This window comes from Stigmatopora argus, chromosome 1 (genome assembly GCF_051989625.1).
Source record: "Stigmatopora argus isolate UIUO_Sarg chromosome 1, RoL_Sarg_1.0, whole genome shotgun sequence".
NCBI lineage: Eukaryota > Metazoa > Chordata > Actinopteri > Syngnathiformes > Syngnathidae > Stigmatopora > Stigmatopora argus.
In genome coordinates, this window is record NC_135387.1 from 21,166,295 (window position 1) to 21,194,285 (window position 27,991).

Sequence of the window (27,991 nt, forward strand, 5' to 3'; positions counted from 1 at the left end):
CACTGTTTGTAAAATCAATCTTTTTACATTCCTTGATGCCAACTATATTTCTTGTGCGTGTGCAATCATAGCAATCCAGCAAGTTATTCTCTCCTTTAATTCACAAAACAGAATGGGGCAGTACAGGCAACACATAACTGTTCAGCACAAAGTTGGTAACAGAGGGTTGAACATAGCATCCATCCAAAAGTGTCTACATTTTAGTATTGGTATACAGTAAGTTTGAAGTTAACAGCTTGCGTGTGCATGGGCACATGGCATTGACGAACACATTGTTTTATAGTACAATATTTCATTATTCCAAAAGAAAACAGTATATTAAAATAGAAATGTGCATTTGTGGGTGGGAGAATGGAGTTCTTTACCATAGGAAAGAGATTTTGGCAAATGAATTAAGTGCTGCCAACGCAAGACCACATTATAGCTTTGAGAAGAATGCATGTCATATTTCAGTCACGATGGCTTGCATGGGTAAAGACACACAGAGGACACTTAACAACGTTCCCTTACTTGTCAGATAAACAGTACGTGAAGGTTTACATTGCAGGAGCAGAGCTATGCCAAGATTTGTGTTACTTTCAACTGCCAATATTATGAAATTCGCCAACCTTCCCTTCATCATGTCTCATTAAATACATGAATGTCGATCGTCTAACTTATTCCCCAAATTGAGCAAACCTAAATGAAATACTTTGATACAAATCCCTATACATGATGTGCTTTGTTTCACATGATAATTTAGTGCACACTGTGAATCTTTGATAATATGCTGTTCTGAAAGAATTGAACAAACTCTCTTTTTGGGATAACTGACCTAACAAGTCTCGCACATCACACAACCCCATGTAACCACTTACTGCCAACTGGTTTCCCTTAGTTCTCTCTAGATCAGACATGCATATGTATTGCAGTCTGTAAATCCTCTAATTTGATGAGTTGTTTCAATTTATTCTTTGCCCCAAACTGAAATCATTTTGCTTTGGTAAATCCATGGGTACGATTGGGTAGGACCACTGGATTATCCCTGGCCTGCACCTGATCTCCCACTAGACATTCTGCATCTCTTTTCCAATTTTGTAACTGAGTATTTTATTCCAATCGATCTTGGTACGCGTGACAGGAAGCTGACGACGGAGAGCCTTGAAAGTTGTATCAGACATGGCCTGGTAGTTCTCACTGATTGCACTCTGGTGGCAAAGGTTAGGGAACAAGTTACCTTCATACATTATATTTTAAATTCTCATTAAAAATAATGGCTACCCAAGATAGAATATAGCCATGAAAGAGAAACTTACCTGGTAGTCATTTTCAGCCTCTTCAATAATGTCAACAAAATTCTTAGCTGTCTCAATTTCACTCTGTTGAAAATACAAAATTCCAGTTATAATATTTAATACCCTCCTAAAGAAACTGATAAAACAATTACTATTCTGAAGGAAGGAAAGAATGTATTACTTACAGTCACTGGTATTGATTGCTCTATCTCCTTATGACTAACTAGCTGCACATTCCCATCTTCATAGTAGTGTACCTGGAGATGAATGAATCAAGATGCAGCTTTATCTTTTAATACCCTCTTCCCAATTTCTCAACAAATATGAAAACCTAGTTCAACCCACCTGGATCTTCAACACTCCCACAACCTGTGCAGAGGACTGGCCAAGTGTAAGTTTCCACTCGGACCTGCAGCGACCATTCCTGTTTTACAATCAAAGACAATTATATTTTTGAACCAAGAATGCAACCTATATATCCATTAATTTATTAGCATAAGCTAAGCTATTAGATATCATTGTATGAAAGGGTACCATACCAGAAGTTTTTTGGTTGAAACTGATGCCCCTCAATGCAGGCTATGATAGTTTGTTGACCATCAACAGTTTTCCCATATACCTGTGATACACAATAAGGAGAGAAACTTGTTTTTTGCGATAGTATGTATAAATACTACAATGATGCTTTGCCTCATGAGTTTTATATATTGTACGACCACTCACTGACTGAATACACTTGTACCTTTTAACATCTTGTTAATTCTAATTCTCTGGTCCATTTCAACATTTGTAGTGCGCCCTTTGGCCAACAGACATGAAAGACCTCCAGACAAAATAAGTTTAAGCAATAGTCACCACACTCATTCTTCAAAGTCTCTTGTATTATTCGTTATCTTCAAACAGGCAGTTGGGTTATTTTCATTGTTTGTACAATTCACCCAAATGTTTACTTTGACAATAAATGTCAACTGGTGTGATCTACTCAAATACTTTCTGTTAAGAAATGAATTGAGTTTGATACCACCATTTAGAAATATTTTTGTTCTCATGCAGGTCAAGGCAACAAAAATAGTTGTATCACAAAATACTCAAGTCAGGTCACTCACAAATCAGGACCACTGTCTGTTTTGGACTGCTTGTGTGAGACTCACTGTGCAGACTCCAGTCGGGTAATGCTCTTTGACATAGGCACTAAGGGCATTGTCGCAGCAATCTCTCCAAGTTTTGAGAGATGTGTCTCCTTCGTATGTCTGTACATCGCTCACTTCTTTCCTCAGGTGGTCAAAGCGGAACGACAAGTTGTTGCGAGGGTCCAGGAAGCGTCCCTGACCTAGGTCACCATGCTCTGTAATCAGTACCTACGAGTTAAAAAAAATAAAATAAAAATAATAAAAAATAAAAAAGCAAAAACAGGAAGGTTAAAAATGATTCTAAGACTGTCTTTGTGGAATAAGGAAGGAGCAATTATGGTGATCCATACCGGGTCTTCGGAGCCTTCAAGTCGAGCAGGTATGAACTGATCCATGTTGTACTGGGCAAAGGAGCTGGAAAAAAATGTATATGCAATAAAACAGTTAAGGATTTATCACGTTATGAGGTTAGGCTTGTTTAATATTAACATAGAGGTTTAATACATTCCTGCTGAAATTAATATTGAACTAAATGGTACTCACTGTGATGCTCCTTCCCTGAGAAGGGTATCATTGTTGAGAAGAAGTCGCACATCTGTAATGGAAAAATAGATTATGGTTTAATATTCTCACCCTTCTAACTGGAATGAATGACATCCAATGACAGATTGAATGCTTAGGATAATATTATGTTCAATGAGTTAAAAAATGGTTTTGTTGTATCTGTATCTTGACTCCACAAACAAAATCTAATCATTTCACCAATGTCTGTGCCTTGTCACTTTATGAGGTTTGTGGGGGTGCTGTAGCCTAATTGCATTTGACTTTGAGAGTGGTTCAATTAAAGGGTATTTCCGTTTAATGTATCCTAGACAATAGTTATCTGAATGTTTCCAAAATCCCCCAAAACCTTCTGAGAGACCTCTTACCATTGAAGACCTCGTTGAACTCTCCTGGGGGTGCGCGGGTCACAAAGTTAGCTGCAATGCGAACCTTTGAGACCAAAAATAGATGGACAGCATGAACATTAAATTGAGCCGTCAGGCCAATAAAGACAAGACTCATCTTATTTGGGACTGTTACTGGTCACGATATCTGGAATAATGCTTGGGTACATGCACATTTAATTTCATATTTTTTTGTAATTTTACAACTTTTTGAAAATAAGTGGATTAGGCCAGAATTTGGCGTTTTGTCTCTCTATTCATTTAAAAAAAAAAGAGTATATAGGAGTGCCAAATGGGATTCATGAGTTCACATTCACATAAAAGGTATTCGCATCAAGGAATCAGTTTGCAACACAATTACGTTGATGACAACCGCATCAGCAAAAAAACATGCGCATGAGATGGCTCTTTTGAGATGATCGGGGGTCCTAACTTTCGCCTTGATTTTAAATTCTGTCCGGGCTTCAGCTAAACTAAACGGCTTGGAATGTCATCATGTGAGGCGACCAAATACTTGGACTGCAACTGAATCACTCTGACCCAAGCACACCATTCCATTAACGGATATGAGTACGGATCACACATTCAACACATTTTCCCATTAGCAATTGTGCATTTCATTCCCATGCACGTAGTTCGAAAATTAAAGCGCATATCACACTATTTCAATTACTTGGCAAAATTCAGCTAGCCTCTGACATAGAGAAGCCTTTATAAGCACAGGCTAATTGCTAAGCTAAAGCTATTTAGGGAAATACTATAGTTTTTTTGTCATTACAATATCACGGTCAATCCTGCAATTTCTTTCGGTTGTGTGAAATGTAATAACAAATACTATATCAAATGAATCAAAGAAGTTTACAAGATTCAAACCTTATCCTCGTCTGATAACGGTTCCTCAAAGTCAGCCATCTTGGCTCTTGTGACCCCACCTACCCAGACTCAAGGAAGGGACAAATATGATTATTATTACTACAAGTGCTAGTTTCGTTTTTACCTAAAAACAAGAATAATAACCAGCCATGTATCACAGTGACACCTATTCACATTGAGAAAGACCAAGCACCAATATTTAACAGGCAATTAAAAACACAAAGTGTGTTTCATGGGTTAACCCTATCTCACTTTAATACCATTATTTTTTCCGTTGTTACAGGAAGTACACGACTCTACAAAATAAAAGTGTAAGCATAACGCGCTTAACATATTTTTAACCATCAACACATGTTAAAATGTTTACGAATGCAATTTTGTTTAATTTCAACCGCTTTTAAACTATTTTATACCGATAATTTATGGTTCTTTGTTCATTACGGTTAAAATGTGTTTTATTGTGAATGACAGCAAAGGAGACAGTTTATCTTATTTCAATGGTAATTCCGGTCTCAGCCACCTAAAATCCAAACATGGAGTCACAGGTACATAAATTAATTTATCTTAACCTACAAATGTCACGTTAGTTTATGTGGACGTATATCGGCATATGTAGTTGTACATTCTGCTATTAAACTCGCTTCACTCTTAACGAGTATTCAAGTCAAAATAGATCGCAAATCGTAATGGCTTGGTTTCTATTTCGACTGCCAGCTGCTACAATACAGGAAGTTCTATGTTGGAAAAAATCTGAGAAAATAAAGAAGGCATTGTCCTCCTGGGGACAGTTCATGCCAACGGTGGGTAGTTTTAGCACTTCTGTTGCGTGTTGTCAGGTGGTGACCAACCCAGAAGAAATCGCCAGACTATACAGACAGCTCAGCCTCTTCCCCTCACTAAACAGGGCAGACGTGGGACCTGTTATCACCTCTCAGTATGGAGGCAAATACAGCAACATATACACAGGTTTGTGTCCATTTTAAGGATTTCAGATCCCACTATGGTCAAAGACATTGATTATTATTATTGGCTGCAGAATGGAGCCAGCGTGATCTGGAGAGGAATGAGAATGTCAAGTATTGTAAGCAGTACATTGTATTCCACGATGACAAGTCAGTGGTATTTTCCGCACCATCGGGGAACTGCACAGAAGTCCAAGGAGTGTAAGGAGAAATTTTGCAGCTGCAGTGGTGAGTGAATACGAATCGGTTCTAATAGACAATGCCTACCACTCATGACAGGTTGCTAAGTAAAGATGCACCTTCTGGAGAAATGAAGGCTGTTGTAAGAAAAAGCACTGTAAAGGGAGAGGAAAACCAGTTTTTGGAGGTTTGGGAATTTATTTATTTATACTTACAGAGGCTCTTAGACTTAAACCCCGCCCTAATGACCATGCAAGATGCTGAACTTCATATTGCTCCTGATGTTGCATCACCATTTGAGGAATATGGAGAAAGTGCTTTATTTTACAGATCTGGAGTAAAAACATAAAAATAAAATGCATGAATCTCACAGCTCTAAAGAAGCATGGAAACGTTTATGAAGATGGTGAGTTACCCCCCAAATTTCTCTAGCATTTTGAGCTCCTAATGACTTCCTTATTTAAAAAAAATACAGAATTATAATGCAGACTTTCTCTATATTTTGTTTGTTTTGTTTTTATCCTCAGAGCATTTTGGTTGCTTGGTCTGGTCCCATTCTGAGACCCACCTACTTTACGTGGCTGAGAAAAAGCGACCCAAGTCTGAGTCTTTCTTTCAGGTGGGTTAGCAAGTCGTAAATTATCATCATAATGAGGTCATTAGGTATATAAAAATGAATGTCTATGAACATTTTATACAGTGGGCATGTAGAAAACAACAAATGATGGCCATTTAATATTCTCTGAAATCAGCATTAAAATTGTGAAAATAAGTATTGTACCCCTCGTGTAATTCTTCCATTTATTTGCATTTTATATTATTTCCCCCAAAAATGCTGCTGTTTTGTTGTGTCTGAATTTCTTATTGTAGACAGAGTCTTTAACATTACCTTCTACTGTGGATGAAGATGAGACCTTGAGACCTGAGAAAAAAGTTGTTAAGGTAAAGTCAAATAGGTGTCTTTTTTTGTGTCTGTGGCTAAAGTTGTATTGTGTTTTTTACCCCTGCGGTTGACCTGAAGGGAGAGCAGTTTGTCTTCCATGAAGACTGGGGAGAGACGCTGGTCCATAAAAGCAGCCCAGTGCTTTGTGTTTTGGACATTGAGGGTGACAATGTTTCTGTTTTGGAAGGAGTGCCTGAGAACATCTCACCAGGACAGGTTGATGCACATGTGCCATAATATGCATGTTTATTTTACTTTTAACTACTACTCTAAAAGAGAAATTCCAGTTTTGATGGATTTTCTAATATATTAGATGTGTTTAAAATGTCATTATCTCAAAGGAACTTGACAAATTTAATGTCAAAAGAAGAAAATATATCCAATTTGTGTATGAAGTGTTCAATCTGGTTCTCTTAATTCAAACACTGATACATTTTTTTGTAAAAATGAAGACCTTTCTTGCTTTTTGCAGGCATTTTGGGCTCCAGGTGACACAGGAGTGGTGTTTGTTGGTTGGACGCATGAGCCTTTTAGACTCGGAATCAAGTTCTCCCCCAACAGGAGGTGATTGTTCTACCATTCTCCACAGCGTGTTGTTTAAGTTTGTTAACTATGTTTGAAATAATATAATTTAGAATGTTGCCAATATTTTGTTTCTCCTATCTTTCTTAGGTCATCTTTGTACTATGTGGATCTGACTGGGGGGAAATGTGGTGAGTAGCTAGCTCAGCCCAAATGTTCTGTACGCAAGATAAACTGGAATCAGCAGATATATATTTTTATTATTGGTATTTTGGCGTTCTCGTTTTTACTGTGTGCGCTGATGTATTTAATTTCTCAATTTGTGGCTCTCAGAACAGTTGTCATCTGGAGCGAATGCAGTCTCTTCTCCAAGGCTGAGCCCCGACCAATGCCGAATTATGTACCAAGAAAATAGTCTCTATGGGCCGCACATGCAGTGTAGCCAACTTTGTATGGTAAGCCTGTTCCACATTATTGATCTCTTCTCTTCTGCATGATGTTTTTTAAAGGTTGTTTTCAAATATTGTGAATAAACTTTATGCTAAAAAAGATGATGACTTTCTGGATGCTCTTTCTAGTATGATTGGTATACTAAGAAGACGTCAGTCGTGGTAGATGTAGTGAAGAGACCAGGAGAGGGTAAGTGCCATTTACTTAGTTGTTTATTTATTTTTTTAAACAATATGAATCTTGAATTTTTGCATTTATTTGGTGTTATACAGATGGCTTCACTGGCATCTATTGCACTCAGCTGCCTCCTAAATGTTGGTCAGCTGATAGTCAGCGAATTATTGTTGCTTGTCCTCAGCGCAGCCGCAAGGTGTTTCTCATTTTTTTTGTTAGTTTTTACTCGCGTTACATGTTTCTAATTAGTTTGTATTAATATTTTTGAAGGAGCTGCTGATGGTGGATATAAACACAGGAAGTGTTACCTCTCTCACTTCCAGTAAGTCACTATATAACTAAGGCTCATTAATGCATCAGTCATCAAACTAGTATTTATATTTGAATGTATTCATGCGTGCTGAAGAATCTGGCATGGGCGCTTGGTGTCTGCTGACTGTCGAAAGAGATCTGATAGTGGCTAGCTGCTCCTCTCCAAACTGTCCACCAAGTCTGGTAAGATCATTACCTGTTTACTCAATATTTCCCCCCCCCTAATATAAGGGCAAAATGCATATTGTATCAGGATTTTTTTTCATCTATTAAGGGTTTTTGTTGAGAATATAGAAATCTAAATGTTCAACCCTAAAATTGTATAGATCAGAGCTCTAATGCACAAAGGGTGCAAGATTTAATTGCAACTCAACTCAACATTTTTTTCTCTTAACTGTCCAGAGAGTGGGTTTCCTTCCCAGCAGGGATTCTGAAGAGGAGGTGGTTTGGATCACACTGGAGGAATCTCAAACATTGCCAGCAATTGACTGGCAGATCTTGACATTCACCCCTCCCACAGAACAAGACAACAGTCAATACCGTAAGATCAAAATGCTGATTTTAGTTATTTTCCTTTCCTTGACTTTGATTTAGTTAGTGTTTGCTTTTCTGTTGATTAATTACAAGAAAGAAAGTGACATTTCCAATAGTCAACAAACTGATCTTATTTTTTTTGGGTGATCTCAGAAATCTATAATCAAATACTCATTTGGATGTTTAAATTACATTAACATTATTATAAGGTTAAATAATATAATATTACAAAAATAAAATGACCTACTATAATTTACATTTTTTTTACTATATGTCACAGTGGGTTATAAGCCACAGCATTAAATATCAAGTTTATCTTTATACATATGATACACGTTACTATCAATGTACCACTTTTTCAGTTCTATATCTTTTAACATTTTAATTAATATTTTATTTGTTCATTGTCTACAATATTGATTGATTTGTTTTAAACTGTAAGGTGTATTGTCAATTTAGTGGAAAGATAAAGGATTTTAAATGTGCCATATAGTCTGAAAAACATGGGACTAATTTTTAGAATAATAGTCAAAAGTTAAAATTTGATTCAATGTGTTCAGTGAGCCTAACTGTGTTGAATTTTTTTCAGCTGGCCTTGACTTTGAATCTTTACTGATTAAACCAAAGGAATTAAAGGATGGAGTGAAGCTGCCTCTTATTGTGTTTCCTCATGGTTGGTACTTATCTTAATTATTATTTTTGGTTTCTTAAGATGAATTGCAGGGTTCATCCTTCACATTTGCATTGCCAAATTTGAAGGTTACTAATAATGTGTTCAAGTGTATTGTTTTTTTAATTCATTCATTAACCTCACTTACCCGCTACTTAACCTCACGAGGGTCACAGGGGTCATGTTGCTTATCTTAGCTAAACACTGGGTAGAAGGCGGGTACACCCTGAATTGGTTGGCAGCCAATCGCAGTGCCTTTTTTTGTTTTCATAGGGGGTCCACATTCTGTGATTGTTGCTGACTGGCTTCTGTCTCCTGCTGTGCTGTGCAGGGTGGGTTTTGCTGTGTTATTAGGTAAGAGTAAAAGTAAAGGTAAAGCAATAAGATATTGCACCTTGTGTGTGGCAAACTATTTCTTGAGAGAACCCCCCACTGAGCAAATGTGTATATATACTCATGTAGTGTTTTACTCAATTGATAGATAGGCTGTTAGTGACATGAGGACTTTTTGAGTGGAGGCGCCCCATTTGATACTTTTTTTTCTTAGTGATTTTGTTTCCTCTACTAAGACAGTCAAAGCCTCTCATGTTGTACATGATGTAGACTGTACTAAAACAGTTCTAATTTTACATTGTTTATAAACTTATGATGTGCATATCTACTATGATTCTTCATTTTGCTTGATTTCAGTGAACTACCGTGGATCACTTGGCTTTGGTCAGGACAATATCCTCTCATTGCCTGGCAATGTTGGCACACAGGACGTCAAAGATGTTCAAGTAATATCAATACCTTACATGCTTTTCATTAAATCAGCATTGGAAGTGCATGTTTCATTTTGTTCCTGTTGTAGAATAATACTTATGTTACAGTTTCTACAATTGATTTTGCATTAATAAAATTATTTGTGTTGTGTGGATGTTTTTTGGCTGTCAGTTTGCTGTTGAAAGTGTTCTCAAAGGTGATGAGTTTGACAAGCAGAAGTTGGCAGTTTATGGAGGTTCCCATGGTGGTTTCTTAGCCTGCCACCTCATTGGTCAATATCCCGGTTACTACAAGGCTTGTGTGGCTGTCAACCCAGTTGTCAATCTGGCATCTATGGTTTGCAGCACGGACATCCCCGATTGGTAAAATCTTTGTGTTACTGTCCTTGTTGTGTAACAAAGCATCGCTACAGTTTTCTGAAATATAAACGCTCTCGGCAAGGGAAATTGCAGTTATTCCACTCTTTATTCACTCTGATTTTTACAGGTGCATGTATGAGGCTGGCCGTGACTATCTTACTGATAGTCTTTATGAACCTGCTGTTTGGGAACAAATGTTGAACAAGTCTCCAATCAAATTTACGACACATGTAAAATCAGTAATTTTGTATTAATGATTTGAGTGAGAATGTTTGCTGGTGATAATTCTTCTGTGAACTTGTCTCAACTCTGATCTAGGTACAGACCCCGGTCTTACTCATACTCGGAGAAGAGGACAAGCGTGTGCCGCATAAGCAAGGAATTGAATATTATAGGGCTTTAAAATCAAAACAGGTGCCTGTCCGGTAAGCCAACTTTTATATCAAGTCGTTTTTACTGCATTTGTCATCGAGCTTTTCATTCACTGATGTGCTGAAATTTGGTATGTAGTTTGCTGATGTATCCAGGGAACAACCACTCCTTGTCCAAAGTGGATGCCGAGTCTGATGCCTTCATGAACACTGTCTTATGGATAATAGAGCACTTGGGCGAATGATGGTACTATATTGAAGACTTTTGCTCTAGAAGCTAAATATATTAAAATACTAACACTTTTCCTGCTTTTGGGATCATGTGAAGACAAAGCCAATAAGTGCTCTCTGTACTGAAAATACATTTTGATTCTGTCACTGGTGATCAAGTCTACAAAATGTATGGTTATTTTTAGTGTCTTAATCTAAAAAATTTGAATAAAGCTTGTTTTCAATAATTATCATTGTCACGTCCTGCTGTCAAATCATATCCTAGCATTGTCGCGGTTTTTGGGATTCTGTTTTTTTTCCCAAGAAAAAACGTGCAAACGTGAGAAAACGCTGTGTTTTTATTTGTTTTATCACTGTTACCCCATTTATCATGGTTTTTCATGGTTTCTGCCTTTTTCGTAAAAAACGTGAACTGTGAGGCCGACAGTTAGCCACTCTGCCGTCTAAGTGATTTTTTTGATTCAACAAATGTGGTGGTAGTGAAGTTTGGATGTGGCAAGTGAAACTGAATTAAACTTTGCCAAATAAGTAGTTAGTAACAGTCACTTTGCAATTTAATAGGAAGAGGGGGAACTTTTTTTGGAACATTGAGCAATGGGTGAGTAAATAATTTTGGACATTGCATTTCATGTTTCTTTTGATTATCTCTGTCTGATTTTAAAATGTGTTTAATGAACCAAAACCTTTGAGTGGGATCAATATGCAAAAACAACAACACATAAATCAAGAAGGGATACAAGCATACTGTGCGTGCGATTGAAATGTTAACAGTCGGGAATAGTTATTTATGAGAAGTTGCGATGACGATGATCATATGAAGCGCTCCAATTTGTGTATGTGGTTGGAGCAGCCGTCCTGTCGCGCACGCGCCAACAGTTGGGAGCGCGCCCACGCGATCTGTACGAGTGATGGCCGTAGAGGTCACACACTCACTCAACAGAGTGCTGATCGGATGATACCCGTGATGGAGGAGTACATAGGGAGGAGGTCCACTCCGCACAGGTGGAGGAGCCACCGCTTCGTGGGAGACAGGTGCGTGCTCTCCACAATACTTTGACACTTGATAACTACGGGGTTTGAGATTATTTATTATGTAAGGCATCGGACTCGTGTAGCATGTAGCAATTCGCATATGAGCACGAAACTAATCCCCTCATGCAGTTGTAGTAGAGTTGTGCAGCAGCGTTTTTGTGTTCAGACCCAAGCGCCCTTTTACGATCGCACGCAATTAACATAGTTGATGGCAAGGTGTCCAGACGTCTTTTTGTGACTTCACTCAGCAAGGAACTTTGCTTCTGGCAACAGCTGGTCATCACGAGATTTGGGCAACCAAAGGCAAGAATAATTGCAATGTGCTGTTTTATGTGTGTTTATTTTATTTTATTTTATATATATTTTTCTGCTTCGGTTGTTAAATTTGATTTTGCGTGTTTGTTTATAAGTCTTAGTTGTTTTCACACTGTGTGTGGTAGTATTGTGCATTTAGTGTCTTTGTCATTTTAACAACAAACCAGGCACTGTCAACAAAAATGTCACCATTTGGATGGGGCTGGTGATTTTACACAAAGCAGGCAAAATACCATTTTTATAATGTGCAACAATGACGGCTGAGGGATTGACATCTGTAATATGAGTGACGAGCAGGTTTAACCAATCACTCGGTAGTATGTGATGCAGTGACTACCAACATCCAATCCTTTTGGATTAGAGGAGGGATTATGGTTTGGATTTGACATATTAAGGCTATTTCAATATTTCCCTGTCAAAGACAGTTTTTGTGGTTTTGGGATTCTTCATGGGTGGAACACAATGAACACTAGTTTTTACTGTAGTCCATCAGAAGCTGATGATGATCATGTCTTTTTTCATATTGGCAGTGACTCCGTTGGCCTACCATGGACGGGTCGTCATGGTGGTCTATACCAGGGGTTGGGTGATTGGCCACTGCACACTGGTGTTATCGAGCACCCCGCTCAGTAGCAGTGCAGTCTCACTCACTTCAGGCCAGGGGTGGGCAAACTATTCCACAAAGGGCCGCAGTGGGTTCAGGTTTTCATTCCAACCCATAAAGAGGACACCTTTTCACCAGTCTGGTGTCCTACAAGTGCAATCAGTGGATTGCAGTCAGATGCTTCTTGTTTTCTGCAGAAATCTCATTGGTAAAAGTGCCTTTGCTGAATCAGTTGGAACAAAAACCTACACCCACAGCGGCCCTCGAGGACCGGTTTGCCCACCCCTGCTTTAGACCATCCTTACAGGTGGAACAACAGGTGTTTCTGTTAGCTGATGAAGATAAAGTCCCAAGATATTTTAGTCCTGACTTGGAAGTTGCGATGGTGCTAGAAACAGCTGTCAATGACCTACTGAAAAGCAGTACCGTCAGATCGTTGGAACCTAGCTCATGATACGAGGATAACAGCAACAAGGAAGAAGTTGAAGATTAACAGAGCTAGAAGCCGGGCCATGGCAGCCCGAGCATACATTCCAGTGTGGAAATGAATGAAATGATCTGTTATCTAGGGATAATGTAGTTAGGCTCTATTAAAGCATATTCCTGGTGTTCAGCTGAAAAAGTACTATAGACCGTTCCTGGAGCAATATTTTACAATTTGGTAAATATCTAGTTTTATTATACATGTGTTTCTTTATTAAGATTACCCTCTTGTGCAATTTTCATGTGCGCTGCTACACTAGAAATGGATGTGATGTCAAGCTGTTGTTTGGGCTTCCCTTGCAACCATTTGCTATTAAGTAGTACGCTGGTTCCTATTTATTGTCATATTTAATTAATCATCACCCTCTTTTTCTACCCCAGTGGCATGAAGAATTTATTTTCCATTAATTGTGATTCGACATTAATGTATTGCTTCTATTCATTTATTTTTTATTCCTTCTTCGTTTGATATCCAGGATCCAAGATGTCCGGCCCTGTACCTGAAACCAAGTCATGTTGGGTTGCTGAATTGTCGGAGCCCTGCTGCCAACAGCAAGCTTTTTCTGTTATAAGGACTAAATACTCAAAATCTCAGCCTCAAGCCGTATCGAATCAACAATGGCCAGGTGGAAACTAAGAGGCCAGAAATTGTCCATGTAAATCTTCTTATCCATGGTACTTCCATAAAGCAGTACAAAAATAATTGACCTTAAGAGTATCATCTCAAATGCAAATAAAAATGCCTATAAATGTTAGAGTCAAGCCGATGCAGAGTAAGCTGTCTGCTGTCTCAAAGAGCAGCACCCACGCAGAGGGCAATGCATCTCATTCACGCTTTTCAAGGTCTGCAAAACAGGGCAAAAGTAAACAGGCCAAGACCAGTTCAATACCAGGCTGCCGCTCAGGACTCGAACCTGGCTCAGTTTCTTCACCTGTTTCAAAAGTATCTGAAGGTCAAGCGTCACTGTCAAGGCTCGATCTGAAGAAACCCACTATAGTAAATACTAAACAGACCTGTGGTTCGGCAACAGCTCCAGGCGGTAAAACCTTATCAATGGAAAACCTTCAGTCTTTAAATGCAGCTTATGGCACTTCAGGCATGTATCCATGTGAGCGGGATGCTTTTGAACCCTCTGGCAGTTACCCTAAAGGCACCATGACTCTTGGAAGGAACACCAGCCGCTCCTCGTACAGTGGTCGGGGTAGTGGTGTAGCCAGCAACCCAAATATCAACAACGCTGACCTGAACCACCATTATGGGACTTCCAGTCTAAAGGGCGAGTCTGGTAGATATTCCCACGCACTGGATTCCACTGGCCACGAAGAACCTCCTTCATCTGATGTCCAAGCTCAGCTGAGAGATCTTCTGAGGGAAAATGACAACCTAAGAAGAGAACTTAATGGAGGGAAGGATGGAAGGAAAGGCCACAGTTTTAAGGACGTCAACTTCTGGAGTTCAGATATCAAGAGAGACAAAGGCATCAGGCGAGAGGATGGAGCTCGAACCACTGCCCTTAAGCACTATCACAGGGCAGACCAAGACAATATTCAGGTAAGTTAGACAGTGTTTTTTTATGGGGTAAAAATTTATCTTTTAACTCGCATGTTTGCCATCTTCTGTACTTTGTAAATCCCAAACACTTGTATTCAAAAGCCCCTGGTGTTTTTCTGTGCAATGTCGCCCCCACGAGGACAAAACGTACTCAGTTAAACACTAACACAGAAGAGACCCAAGTCTATTTTGTTGACTGTTTTCATTTTCCACAAGGCTCCATTGACAGTGCAGGAGCTCCAGGAGGAACTGAGGGCTCACAGGGAGATGAACAGCCACCTACAGAAATCCCATCAATCAGGGACACCTAGTTCCTGTCGTGACATCTACATTGGCCATGGCCAAAGAGGAGGGCTCAGTCCTAGTCACATTATCCGAGAAAGTCCCAGCAATCTCCATAGTCCTGGACCCAAGAACAGTCAAAAAGCAAGCCCATCCAACACATACAATCCTAGGCATCAGGAAGCTGATGTCATTGTTCACAGCTCTGGATATGGTATTACCAGTCCAATAGCCGCACAGCGACTAAGTCCAGTCGGCACTCTTCATCCTGGACCAAAGCACAGCCCAAATCAAGCCACTGTCCCCGTCCCTACTTTGGTCCGGCGTTGCAGTCCTTGCCAGGTGCCGGGGTGTGATGGCTTCTCTTCACCACCACCACAGCCATCACATGACAATTTCGTCCACCTGCAGTCAGAGCACGAACGGCAGGCTAAGGAACTCTTTCACCTGAAGAAAACCTTGGATGAAATGGAGATAAGAATTGACTTTCAGAAACAGACGCTGGGTGCCAGAGATGAGAGCATCCAGAGACTCATGGAGATTCTTCAGGGCCAAGGTCCATTTCACGGACAGTGGGCCCATGGGCAGAGAACAGGCATTTTAGCCATGGCTGCACAGGAGGCTGAAGCACAACTCGAAAGCATGCACATAAGAGAGGTAAGACTGAATTTTCATGCGTTGAATTTGTACAGAAAAGTATTTACTACTGTTATGTCTTACTGAATTATGGTAGCATATTTATAAGGTTGTAACTATAGATAAAATGTTTGGGGTCGCTTTTAGCTTTTAAAGCATCAACATTTACTTTCTACATTTAATTAGCGCCATTGTTTCACGGTAGTGCCATGATTGCATTTCATTTCAAATATCTAAAGGATGCAAAAAGTATATACACCCATGTCTAAATGGCAAGTTTAAGCCAAAAAATAAGACAAACATAGATTTTTCCACCCTTATTATAAACTAATCTCCAAACATCCAATTGGAAAAAAATATTCTAAATGGAAGTAAAATTAAAGCACACGAAAAAAATCTACTCAAGTATAAGTGCTGTTACATTGGTTAATTAATTAAAAGTAAGTGCTCTTGTGAATATCTACTCAAAGTAAATACCAGTTGTAGCTCATCTAAAAGGTCCTTAAAGTAATGAATAATTCGTTTTATGTGTGCCAGTAAAATATCACCAAGAATTACGTATTTCTAGTCAACTGTGTGTGTGTGTGTGTGTGTCTGTGTGTGTCTGTGTGTGTCTGTGTGTGTCTGTGTGTGTCTGTGTGTGTCTGTGTGTGTCTGTCTGTGTCTGTGTGTGTCTGTCTGTGTCTGTGTGTGTCTGTGTGTGTCTGTGTGTGTCTGTGTGTGTCTGTGTGTGTCTGTGTGTGTCTGTGTGTGTCTGTGTGTGTGTGTGTCTGTGTGTGTCTGTGTGTGTGTGTGTGTCTGTCTGTGTGTGTCTGTGTGTGTCTGTGTCTGAGTCTCTGATGGGGTTGGCTTTGTCTTCTGTACTTTTTTATTAGAGGTCATTGTTCATGAGACTGCTCTTTTAATTAACGCTTTATGTAGTCTCATTTGCGCAACAGATGATTTATAATTTTTTAATGATCAGGGGTGCCCAAACCTTTTCATACCACTGTATGTGAGTTGCATCATCTCCTTTTTAGAGAGCACCATCGATTGATTTATAAATGGAAATGCATTGTTGCACAGGTATGTATATATAGTAATCCAAGATGGCCAGGTGGATTGACTGCATGGCGCGTTGGCTTCCTGGCTCCTGCTTTGGTTATTTTTAACTCTTAAATCTTCTTAGCTCTTAATTTCACTACCTGTAAGTGAGTATGTTTCCGCATGCGTACATCCACTTTTGTTTGTACCATGCTTATTTTGCCTCCATGTTGTGCCTCTCCCTCTGCATCAGCTGCACCAAGTGACTGTGTGCGTGAGTGAACATTAGTGCACATCTGGAGCCTGTCAATTTAGCGTTTATACCAAGAGCCCACCCACTCTGGATTTGGGGAAGCAATATTCACTCTTTTTGGGTGTCTCTGGCTACTGCTGGTCTTTAATTGCAATGTTTCCTGTGCATGTGTGTGTAATAGGTGAGTACTTGTTCGTGCACACACGGAATATACAGTAGTATTCAATTTTTTAATGTTTGGCATCTTGATATTCATGTGCTTTTAGGTGGATGGCTTGTGCACAGATTGTATCAGTAAGGGAAACAAAAAATGATTGTGTATAGGGGTTTTCTTTTTCAAAGATAAGGTGAAGTAGTTTGTGTGCATGTGTATGTTGGTCTGTTCAAACATTACACACATGCGGTCAAGAAATGATTTGCTTGCTTAGAACATATTTTTTTAGTGTTGTACAGTTTATGCCACTTGTTGTCACTGCAAAATGTTATTGTTATTTTAATTGTATTCATCGCCATAGTTCACTGAGCACATCCTTTGGCGCTTTTAATAATACATGATGTGACAGCGTGTCCTAAAAGTCTTGTTTTTAATCATTATAATTGTATTTAGAATTAAAAATATCCATACTACAAAACATAATCACAAACTACACAGCACATGTTGAAAATAATGATTGGTGTAAGATGTTATTGACCAAAACATTCATTTTCAAATCAGTTTTACGCAAAGCATAAGGGTGCAAAATCAGTTAGGAGGTTGTCTGATTCTTCAGTTAGCTAGCACTTTAATCAGTTTGTGGTCTACAAAGAATTCACAATGTCAAATGCCTGGGTTAACCGCTAATTAATCAAATGATTTCTTTTCACGCATTTAACTGTGCGGTAACCTTTTTCCTGTCAAGACCTCCTGCTTATGTTGACTTGTCAGAGTGGTAATTTGGCCCCACACTTTGAAGAGACTTTGAAGGCTGCTTTGGTCGTGCTGCAAAACTCAAGCATATTTTGATTAGCTCCAGAGGAAGTCAGCAAAACCACCTTCCATTACCATGTTCATTATGCTCTTTGGAAATGACCCTGCTCATCTCACTTTAGCTAGGATATGAAACATATGTTTTGCTCTAGTTTTACGGGTATCCGTTTGTTACTGTCATTGTTGGAACAAAGCTCAATTCTTACTTTATTGAGTTTAGACTAATCGCAATTTCCATTTTTTTTTTACGGCTTGTTGATGGGCACAAACTGATCATTTTAAAGGAAGGGCAATTTTTTGGAATTTATTTGAAAATAAATCCACTAGGTAACTGTTTAAACGAACTAGTAATCTCTTATAATTCCATACGAGTTGGTAGTTTGCAGGTTTTGGGAATCTTCACCAGCTGTAAATTCACTTGAACCATCAGTCTGTGTTTATGTCTGGATGGTATGCTCATGAGGAGTTTGTGTGGATAGAGTACACGCCATCATTCACCTGCCTGTGCCTGCTCTCAGGGGACGTGCTGTGTAATAATGCACTTTTTCTGGTCAGATGAATCCACAAATTCATTTATTTAGGTATACATAGAGATACAGATTATATACTCACTGCACTACTTAACTAGAATATCACAAAAATTAGGAACGCTGAAATTACGAAATAACAAAATAATGTCTAGAGCCACCTGATGGTCTTGTGGTTCCATCGCCTGACTTGGTGCGCGGGATCGATTCCTACTCTGTAGCGATGTGATTGTGCGTGTAAATGCTTGTCTATTTGATTGTGTGCCCTACAACTAACTGACGACCAGTCTCGGCTGTAGTTCACCTTTCGCTCGAAGACAGCTGGGATAGGTTCTTGCACCCAGCGGCCTTAATGTGGACAAGCGATGTTGAAAATATATGAAAGAATAAATGTTGAATATCTGTTGGAATACCTTCAGTAGCCACAAAGAGGCAGTGCTCTATTAGGATCTGATACAACTTTGTTTGCAGTAAACCCTAATGGACTACTCTGTAGTGTGTGCTCTACCTTCAAAGTGTTCTTTTTCCCTTTCTCTCACACACCCATAATTAACTTTCCAAGTCGCTTGTCCCACTAGACATAATAAAAACAGCAACACCATTGCTCTTTTCCAGAATAGGCCTGACCTGTTGCTAAGGGCTTGCACTCATGCACATGCTCACATTTGTACTTGAAGATCTTTTCTGTTATGATCTGTACGCTGAACATCTCTAGTTCACGATTCATTGATTTTTGCCTTGAACAGTAACTAAAACTCCCATGACCACTTTTTGATGTCTACTTGGAGTCCATGTTTTTTTTTTAATCAAACCTCCCATTATCTATTTGGCACTATTCATGCATCCTATTGTATTTCTATACTATTTTCATTTTTTTTTGTGTGTTAATTTTTGCGATGCTTAGTCTTGGTAAAAAAAAGTTTTGTTTCGATGGTAAGCAGCATTACGTATATGCTTTCTTTGTCTTTTTAAAACTCACAGTCTTTGAGCTCAATGTGAACACAATTGTAGCCAATAGTTCGAAAAAGCCCCAAATTCCCCTTGAATAAATTTCCATGTACCATCAAAAGTGAAACTTCAGCACTCCCCGAAACCCACCACAACCTGGGGAACCACATGGTTGCTATGCTCTGTTGATACCCCAGAATGTTTCAGCAGGACAAAATTACACCCCTGACAATCTCACAAACAAACCCACTCCCTCACTCAGCAAGCTTGAGTCTTTACCGCTCTTTTTTTTTTTTACATTTTTTTTTTTAAATTCTAAAATCCTCTGATTTGAAAGGTTCTCACATTTCCGCATTTGTGTTTGGCTTTTCTTTCCTTTCACTGAATGACGAGGGATAAAAATGAAGTTGTCACTGTGTACTTGTTTTTTCAGTATTATGCGTGTTGTTTATGACACTAATGCCATCAGGCTCAAATTGAACTTTTTTTAGCGTATTTCTCTCAGTATGGCAGCATTCATTGCTATTCTGTTTCCTTTTTTAATTTCATATGTTCGCTGTTTTGGCACGAGGAGCGGATTGGAATATGTTGACGCTGAACTCAAATCCTTCAATAGGGAATGCTGTCAATGAGAAGTTCACTTGGAAATTGTGTAAGGCCAAAGTAATTTGAAAATGTGAATTAAGACAAGTCACAATAATGCACACATGGTCAGTGGGCACCAACAGACCTTCTCTGAAAGGGGTAATCCCTACTTATCCCTTATCCACAAGTGAATTGACGAGAGGATAAGGCTCACCTCATCTAATTTCATTGAAGAACTTTATAAGATTTTAGTTTTACTCAGTTGCCCTCCACATAGAGGTTTCCATTTACAGTTTGACTAGATTTTTTTTCCAACAGTGAATGAGTCTGTGTTTAGAAAAGAAGCATTGTGCCTTTGATTGCCTTTTGACTTTGAATGACATGTCAGTACGACTGTCAGAGTCAAAGGTCTGAATCTGCATGCTCCCAATCTGCCACAGTTTAAAGTCCGGCATCAAATTTTGTATGGAGTCCTGGGGGATTATTTTCTGATATCATTTTAGATTAAACATCAAATAGATATTCTCTCTTTAGTCACAATCTTTCACTGACTTTCATATCAAACCCAGATTCCTGTTGGCTTGGAAAATATCCAATCCCAGATGCTCGAAGTAATTAGAGGAAACATAATACGAGTTGATGTTTTGTGTCTGAAATCTGTCAAATGTAATTTTCAGACCATCCTTATAGTATTGGTTGCACAAACTACATATAGTATTCTCAGGATTGAATATCTATTGCAAAATGGATAGATTACTCGTGTTGGGATACCGTGTGACGAGGGTGAAGGGTGTAATTTAATGTGCAGTAATACTTCACACTTTTGAACTGTGCAGCGTTGGATGTACTACAAATGTTGTGCTCTTAAGGAAGAAAAAGGGGCATTGAGTGGCGTTATACTCAGATTTCCCACGATCTTGATCAAGATAAGGTGAATTTGGAGATGAATAACCTATGAATGCATTGACTTACATTGAGCAGTGGAAAATTTGTATTTAAAAACAAATTAATGAGGCTTTTTCTATTGTACTTTAAGTATGTATTGTTTACCCAAACAGTAGGTTGATGTATTCAATACTGTTTCACGAGGAATTCCATTCAGTGTGGACCTCACAAATGGTTTAACTAATTCCTCTTCATCAATATCACAAGTAGTAATTAATTGAATGGATGTACAAATGTAGTTATGAGTAAAAGTCATTAATTATTGATAAGGGAAGTTAAGCGCATGCGTGGACAGACTGTGTTGCTCCTGCAGTGTTAACATTCAAGAGTGGGAACAATTGAGAAGAGACTGAGGTAAAAGAAAAAAAAGGGTGAGAATATCATACAGTACTTTGGTTGTACGAACATCTGACGAATTTGTGGAAGGACTGAGTTGGTGAGATCATTGTGGAGCGGTAAGACTACCTGCTCTTAGAGACACAATATATATTAGGGTGGTACCAAACCAGGAAGTCGCTAAAATATAAAAACAACTCTTCCTTTCATGGGCAGAAATTGAATTGCTTCAAAATAATTACCTGAAGCTATAGACATTCAAGAAGACTAAAGATGATGAGCCGCCAAGCATATTTCTATCGGGTTCCTCCTCAAGAGCTCCATCGGCGGAGTCAGCAAGCAGACCCAGCAAAGTCGAGGGCTCTGCAGACTGTAATTGATATGAAGGTAGGACTTTACAGAATATGATACTTGAAGTGAAGACTTGCAATATTTCTTCCTGTGATAGTTTCAGTTCATACGTAAACTAACATGCTGTAGTTCTATAACGTGGAAACGTTTATTTCAGCAACATTTAATCACCTAATTTGGATATCATCTGTAACAGTAATTTAATTTATTGATGAGCCCATGCTGTAATGTGAGCTAAATTAGCCACTGTCATGGGACAGCTAGTGATTATAGTATGAATTTATAATTCACACATGGAGAGTAATGCACTTAATGAATTAGTTTTTAATGCCACATATGGAAGCTTTCATTTGCACCTCACGTCTTTGAAGTCATTAGCGTGGAAATAAAATTGCAGTCACCTTTCCATATGTGCAGGTGTGCACAACCGTTAGTTAATTTAACATATGGCATATATTGTATGCAGGACTGGCATCCTAATGATACACATTTTAAAAGGCAAAACAAACACAGTTAAAATTACCAGTCAATAGGAATAATGAGTTTCTGAAAACATTCATTGCATTAGTAATGCGTACTGGGAATTTTCCTTTTGTCCCTACAGAACACACCACCTTTCTGTTTTGATCCTGACATTATCTGGCAGGTATGGTGATGAGTGCTAGTTTCTTTCTGTTTCCATCTTCAGCTTAAGTCTTCAAAGAATTTCTTGCATTCTTTATTTTGGGTGTCTTTTGTGTCTTTCCCTTAAGCTGCTTTACAGAAATACAGATCACATTAAAAATATTTTCTTACAGAGAGGATATAACATTGTTATATCTGTTATGATCAATTTTTCAACAGCAGCAACAGAAGATACATTATTAATAAACAAAATGTATAGGAAAAGTGCTATCCTTGTCCTTCAGAGTACAGAGATTTTCATGGTCTCAATGCCTTTTTAAAAAGAATTTGCAGGACCGTGTTCTGGACAGCATTGACGTCAGAGATAGTAATGGAGGTCAGATGCTTCCATGTTACTTCTGGCATGTGCTGATGGCATCATGCAATCTGCTTCCATTTATTCAATTCTCATTCTTTTGTCGTCCAAGGTTTAGCATTCAACGTATGTATGAACACATTCACGGGACGTGTCCACAGCGTCAAGTACACTGGCTTGCCAGCCTTGACTTGCTCAGTACCTTACTCAAATAACAGGATTTGGAGAGAAATTTGGCATTTCTTTTATGATATTTTGTATTAAATCTCAAATCTTCCGTGCCTGTTTCGGTCATTGTGACACAGGTTAGATTTTTTCTAGTGTTCGAGTGGTAGCAGTTGGGTTTCTATTAGTTTCATGAGAGGACGCCCCTCTGTTCAATAGTTTTCAGTTTGCGTACAGCAAGTAGCATCATATCAAAATCAATACAATAGCACGTAACAGTAACTTCGTTTTGTGTGAGGGTGAATGATGAATTGATGGCTTAAAAGAAATATAGTAGCTTAAGTGCAAACGTGTGGCAGAAAATCTCTTATAAAAATGAAATCTGCCTGCCGTTGCTGGTGCAGGACACCAAGATGTCTTCATTGGAGAGGAACATACGAGACCTAGAAGATGAGGTCCAGATGTTAAAGACCAGTGGTTTGCTACATCCTGATGACAGGCATGATGAGTTCAAACAGGTGGAGGTTTATCAAAGCCATTCGAAATTCCTGAAGAACAAGGTACAATATCTTAGAAAGACACCTGCATGTTGAGAGTGATGCATGCTAGAACCATGATGTTAATAACTTTCTTAAAAAAAGAGCATGACTCCAGTGCATCCTAATGTGTTTGGCATAATAACATTCCCACTCCTTTTACTAGTGGCCTTTTATTCAGGCCAGGCCTTTGGAAGCTTGCCTGAATAGCCTCACATACTCTTCACTTCTCACTATGACTGTTTGACCCTGGCTGGAATGGGAAATGGGTAGTCCATGCCAAGGTCCCATAGAGACCTCCTTTTAGTCTCTTGCCCCAATCTTCGTCTCCTCTGTCACAGCGGCTTGCTTGGGCTCCAGCGGTGGGCTGTGCGCTGCCTCCAGAGAGGATTAGGGCTGTCATTCTCCTCTAGTAGGGAGTCCCCTCTGCACTCCCGATTGGGTGGGTGGGGGAGTTCTTGGGTTCCCTGTACGTTGTGTGGGTTTGCTGTTGATGGTGGGTTTGTGGGTCAGGGTCGATCGTGCGCTCCCCCATCCTATTACCAAATGCGAGTTGGTGGCCACTCGGGTGGCCCTGGGTGACCTTCCTGGGTCTGGGAACATGGATGGTCCCCCATCGATTTGTCCTACAGCTGAAGTGCGGCAATGGGGTGTGGTGCCAGAATTAGTGATCACATAAAAAAGTAGGACGTTGACTCATTAATATTGGGTTCCCCACTAGTAAAAAAAAAAACATACTTTTTAAAAATGAACATTTCAGCTTCTTTGCATATTGACGGTGAAACCTTTGCCTACCCATTCTTCTCTAGACTAAAACAAAAGCCAACTGAACTATGGCTTTTCCTTGATTCATTTATTTTGCCTTTTTCTCTACTTGACAAATATTTTTAAGCTGGCACTAGTCCAGTCTTCATTCTCCGTTAATGAGGTGAATAAAATCAGAGAAAAATGTTCTTCAATCAGCTTTATGCATTTTTGGGGAAAGCAACAGTCAGATGATAATCATGTATGCCTAGCTGGTCTGAGGAGAGAAAGCGTTCTCTTTTAAAGGTTTTCTTTTTCTTCAGCGTCTCCTCCTTTTATGCAATTTATCTCAGAACATAATGCTAATTCTAAATTACACTTCCCAGATTGAAAAGCATTCCTGTGTGTATTTTGACTCCCAACCTAAAGGTTTTCCATATTCATTTAAAATTGTACAACACACCTTGGAATTGTGTTATCTTTATACATATGTTCAGGGCACATTTAGATTTACATTTTATAAGATATATTTGTTTCGTTGCTGATAACGTACAGGCATGACCTCCTCCTGTAGCAGGACTGCAGAAGAGGTAACATTTTTGATGTTAGAAAACAAACATTTTCCATAATGTCACAGCCCCCTGAATGTTCTCATTGGACTTGTGACTATAATGACTCAGTAGGACAGAATTCTAATATGCATACATAAATCCTTGTTTCAATGGTTCTCTGTATTGAATCTTGCATTCAGTTGCTTGTGCCAAAAAATGCATGCACAATTCACTTACGCTTATAAGAATGTGTTTTTTACATTTGTTATATGTTATTTGCACCAGTGCCCTTAAGAATGACTAACAAATGTGTTTTGTATGCTATTCCCAGATAGAACAGCAGAAGCAAGAGCTGAACAGGAAAGAGTCTGAGATGCAGGCTCTGCAGACCAAACTGGAAACACTGACCAATCAAAATTCAGACTGCAAACAACACATTGAGGTGCTTAAGGAATCTCTCAACGCGAAGGAGCAACGTTCCAATACTCTACAGACAGAGGTTAGTTTACATATAAGCACAGGTGCAAATAATGATGAAAAAAAACCTTCTAAAGACACATTCTCACAATGTGACACTGATTAAGTTTCCAAATCGCTACAATAGGCCACCTTTGAAGTTTGTAAACTTTATGGCCATAATGATTTTATCTGTGCTATGAGCGATGGAGTCCTGTTGTATGTTTAGCAATGGTGTGTATGTGTATGCATGGAGCATTTAACATTTTTCTCCATCACTCTTTCTCCATCAAGACTTGGAACTGATACCTTAGATCTCTCTGTGTTCCCAAGTTGAGAGTGGCCTGCTAACTTTGGCCACTCATCATTACAGGAAGCAATTTGGGTCAAAATGAGGCGTAATTGTCCATACATGCGAAAGGAATTTTGGCTCTTGCTGTGAATACATCATACTTATGGGGACTGGTTTCAGTGGGTGGTTTTGATTTCAGTGGGTGGTTTTGTGAGAGCATTTATTAACCTCCACCACCCCATCGCCACCCGCTGACAGTGGGCTGGAGGGGGCAATGACAGTGTCAAAATTTTAAATTCTCACTCAAATTTGTTACTAATTCATGCAGCACGACCACATTTTTAAAAATGTCCATCAATTCACACTTCCGATGCAAGTGTTTGGCTACTTTGAGTTTATGTTACTTATGAGTATTATACGTGTTTGATGGGTTTGACATCAAGGTGCATTGGTCAATAATGTTGCCGAATTACACTCATGTGAGGACAAAAATAGCCATCCTCAAACGGTTCTTTCAGAGTTAGAGCATTTCTTTTGGTATTACTTGTTTTAATTACTGATGGAGAATGAATAACAAAGTATATCCCTTGAGCATACTACCGGTTAAATTAAGTCTGCTATAATCGGAATAAGTCACTTTTTTCTAATCACCGTACGAGTCATTATATTTAAGGTTGATGTGTGAATATTGTTAATGATTTTGTAGGTTCATACTTAGGTGTAGTGATATTAAATCCATGATGGTTGATGCTTAGACTCGTGACATGTAATTGGATCTGATACTATCACCAAACATGCATGCCGTTAAGCATAAACATATAAAACACACCCACTCTTAGGGCTGATTGCATGCCTCTCATCGCTACCCGGTCTCAGAAGGTCACTAGTGAAGTAGCATTTTCCCTGCTTGAGAAAGTCTTGAGTTTCTTAGGCAAACCTCTGGATGAGTAAAGCTTTTTGGGATTTTTTAGGCCAAGCAAGTGCTCCCCTGCATTTATCTGTTACCTGTCGATCACTCAACCTTTGCGCAGAGCCATTCTCACAGGACTTCCCATTTAGCTTCATCTGATCATTTTATGCTATTCATTCATCTCTGCTTTTTCACTTCTTTTTTGTCCCAGTCGATACTCCTGCCAAGGCTATCAGATCCACACCAGTGCACTGCTTATGCGTTAGTAACTTCGCCAATTGTGGTTCATTTGACTGACAGTAATTGGCAGACAATGTCTCATGGGAGCAACACTTAAAGAGGCAATCCAAGAAGTAACACTGTCTCTAAAAGTAGTGGATGTATTTGTCAGTCAATGTTGAGGACAGCTTCCACATGGCCCTGTTTGAATTTGAATTCATCTGCAGATAAGTGTTATTGCCTGTCTGTCTTGAAAACCAAAGCATAATACAGGTGTGCATGTCCTTCCTGCTCACATTATGGCCATGCATGGTTGAAACTATACTCCCGCAGATCAGGTGACCTGACAGAAAGCCTTTTCCATATTTAAACAACACAAGAAAGCTTGTGACTGTAAAAAATGGTGTTTCCACATGTTAAAATAATGATCATACGTTAAAAACAAATCTCTTCCCTGCAACGCTCATAATTGCATGAAAGAGCCCTTAGATGTTTTCACACACTTTATGACTCTTATGAACTTGGCACACTTTTCCCAGAAACATTGCAGCCCACAAGTAGATACGACTACTATTCGGTATACGTAGTTATCATTCATCATCGATTTTGCCTGATTTAACTGGCAATTAAGAATGTAAATAAAAAATCTTAAATGGATAGGATATTCATGTATGAGTGTGCATATATTTAGAAACAAATGCAGGTCTATCTGTCTCAATCCATATGAACATAAGCACCCACATATGTGACATGACTTTTCTGTAATGAATCTTAATTTATTAACAAAATCAAGGTGCAGTATTACACATAATTATAACACAGATAAAGACTTAAATATTTAGCTGAAATCTACTAAACCAAGGTAATAAAAGATCACCATAAGATCCTTGATATAACCTCATATGAACATAACTAACCGTGGTTACTATTCTCACCCCCTGGTTCTTTAGTTTGTGTGGTTTGGGATTTAGTGTATAAGCTGCAATGCTTTTGTGCTCCCCAGAACAAACATGGTTATGTCCAAAATAAACCCCCTGTAGATGCCACGTGAAAAAACCATATAAACCGGAGTTATAGAGGTCATGATTTGGAAGAGATGTTTAATTTGATTTTTTTTTTCAGGGATCAAGGTAAATACTGTTTATGTTTAAGGGAGTGTTAATATACATGAACATATCCACAAAATCTGAATTCTGCTTTTTTGTTTAGCGCAAATGGAATGCCATTTCAGCTTTATACCGTCCCCTTTCTGAAGATGTATCGCACATGTGTCCTTTTGTGGAACATTTTCAGTGTTTAAACACACTGAAGATCAATAAAAAACACATGCACACTAACAGTGACCTGGCTGGGTCTGCTATCAAATTGAGGCTGCCGATCTAGCCGGGAAAAAAAACCACATGGTGTTCTTTTCTCTCAAAATTTCTCACTTCAGGCTAACACCGTTTTACTTTTACCACTTATTTGCAGATTTTAAAGCATGCAAAAACGCAAAATGGCAAACATAAAAATACAATAGTACAGCACTTCAGATGTTCAGTCACTTCGGAGTAGTTTTAACTCGTTTTCTTCATAGCGGTGAAAACACACACGGTTTGACATA

At 38.9% G+C, this 27,991-nt stretch overlaps 3 protein-coding genes across 9 annotated transcripts in view; 2 read left to right on the forward strand and 1 right to left on the reverse strand.

The window, feature by feature from the left end:
- Positions 1-78: 78 nt before the first annotated feature.
- capza1b (capping actin protein of muscle Z-line subunit alpha 1b) lies at positions 79-4,480 on the reverse strand. The gene is made up of 10 exons (XM_077608374.1): positions 4,225-4,480; positions 3,334-3,397; positions 2,948-2,999; positions 2,755-2,818; positions 2,426-2,632; positions 1,814-1,893; positions 1,620-1,698; positions 1,460-1,531; positions 1,296-1,358; positions 79-1,187 (listed from the first exon to the last, which is right to left on the reverse strand). The coding sequence occupies exons 1-10, from the start codon at positions 4,261-4,263 to the stop codon at positions 1,047-1,049; spliced, it is 861 nt and encodes a 286-aa protein (XP_077464500.1). The 5' UTR covers positions 4,264-4,480; the 3' UTR covers positions 79-1,046.
- A 146-nt stretch (positions 4,481-4,626) lies between these two features.
- LOC144084397 (acylamino-acid-releasing enzyme-like) lies at positions 4,627-10,925 on the forward strand. Its single transcript, XM_077612770.1, has 23 exons — positions 4,627-4,769; positions 5,061-5,190; positions 5,261-5,387; positions 5,466-5,553; positions 5,697-5,772; positions 5,894-5,985; positions 6,237-6,308; positions 6,388-6,525; positions 6,782-6,873; positions 6,982-7,022; positions 7,165-7,286; positions 7,410-7,470; positions 7,554-7,651; positions 7,726-7,777; positions 7,862-7,950; positions 8,170-8,308; positions 8,891-8,974; positions 9,245-9,325; positions 9,662-9,750; positions 9,908-10,098; positions 10,223-10,325; positions 10,414-10,520; positions 10,606-10,925. Exons 1-23 carry the CDS (start codon positions 4,758-4,760, stop codon positions 10,709-10,711), a joined length of 2,190 nt encoding a protein of 729 aa, XP_077468896.1. The 5' UTR covers positions 4,627-4,757; the 3' UTR covers positions 10,712-10,925.
- Positions 10,926-11,555: 630 nt separating this feature from the next.
- Positions 11,556-27,991, forward strand: part of LOC144082778 (ERC protein 2-like) — a 93,849-nt gene continuing 77,413 nt past the window's right edge. For 5 of the 7 annotated variants that reach the window (XR_013303349.1, XR_013303350.1, XM_077610191.1 and 2 more), the window contains exons 1-5: positions 11,556-11,729; positions 13,608-14,683; positions 14,900-15,622; positions 23,085-23,240; positions 24,843-25,010. Coding sequence is in view for 5 of the 7 variants with exons in the window: in XM_077610191.1 (XP_077466317.1) it covers positions 13,859-14,683; positions 14,900-15,622; positions 23,085-23,240; positions 24,843-25,010 (1,872 nt within the window). In the remaining 2 variants the exon portion in view is untranslated. Of the gene's footprint in view, positions 11,730-11,888; positions 12,033-13,607; positions 14,684-14,899; positions 15,623-23,084; positions 23,241-24,842; positions 25,011-27,991 lie in introns of those variants that run through there. The other 2 variants (XM_077610183.1, XM_077610219.1) reach the window with 2 other exon arrangements.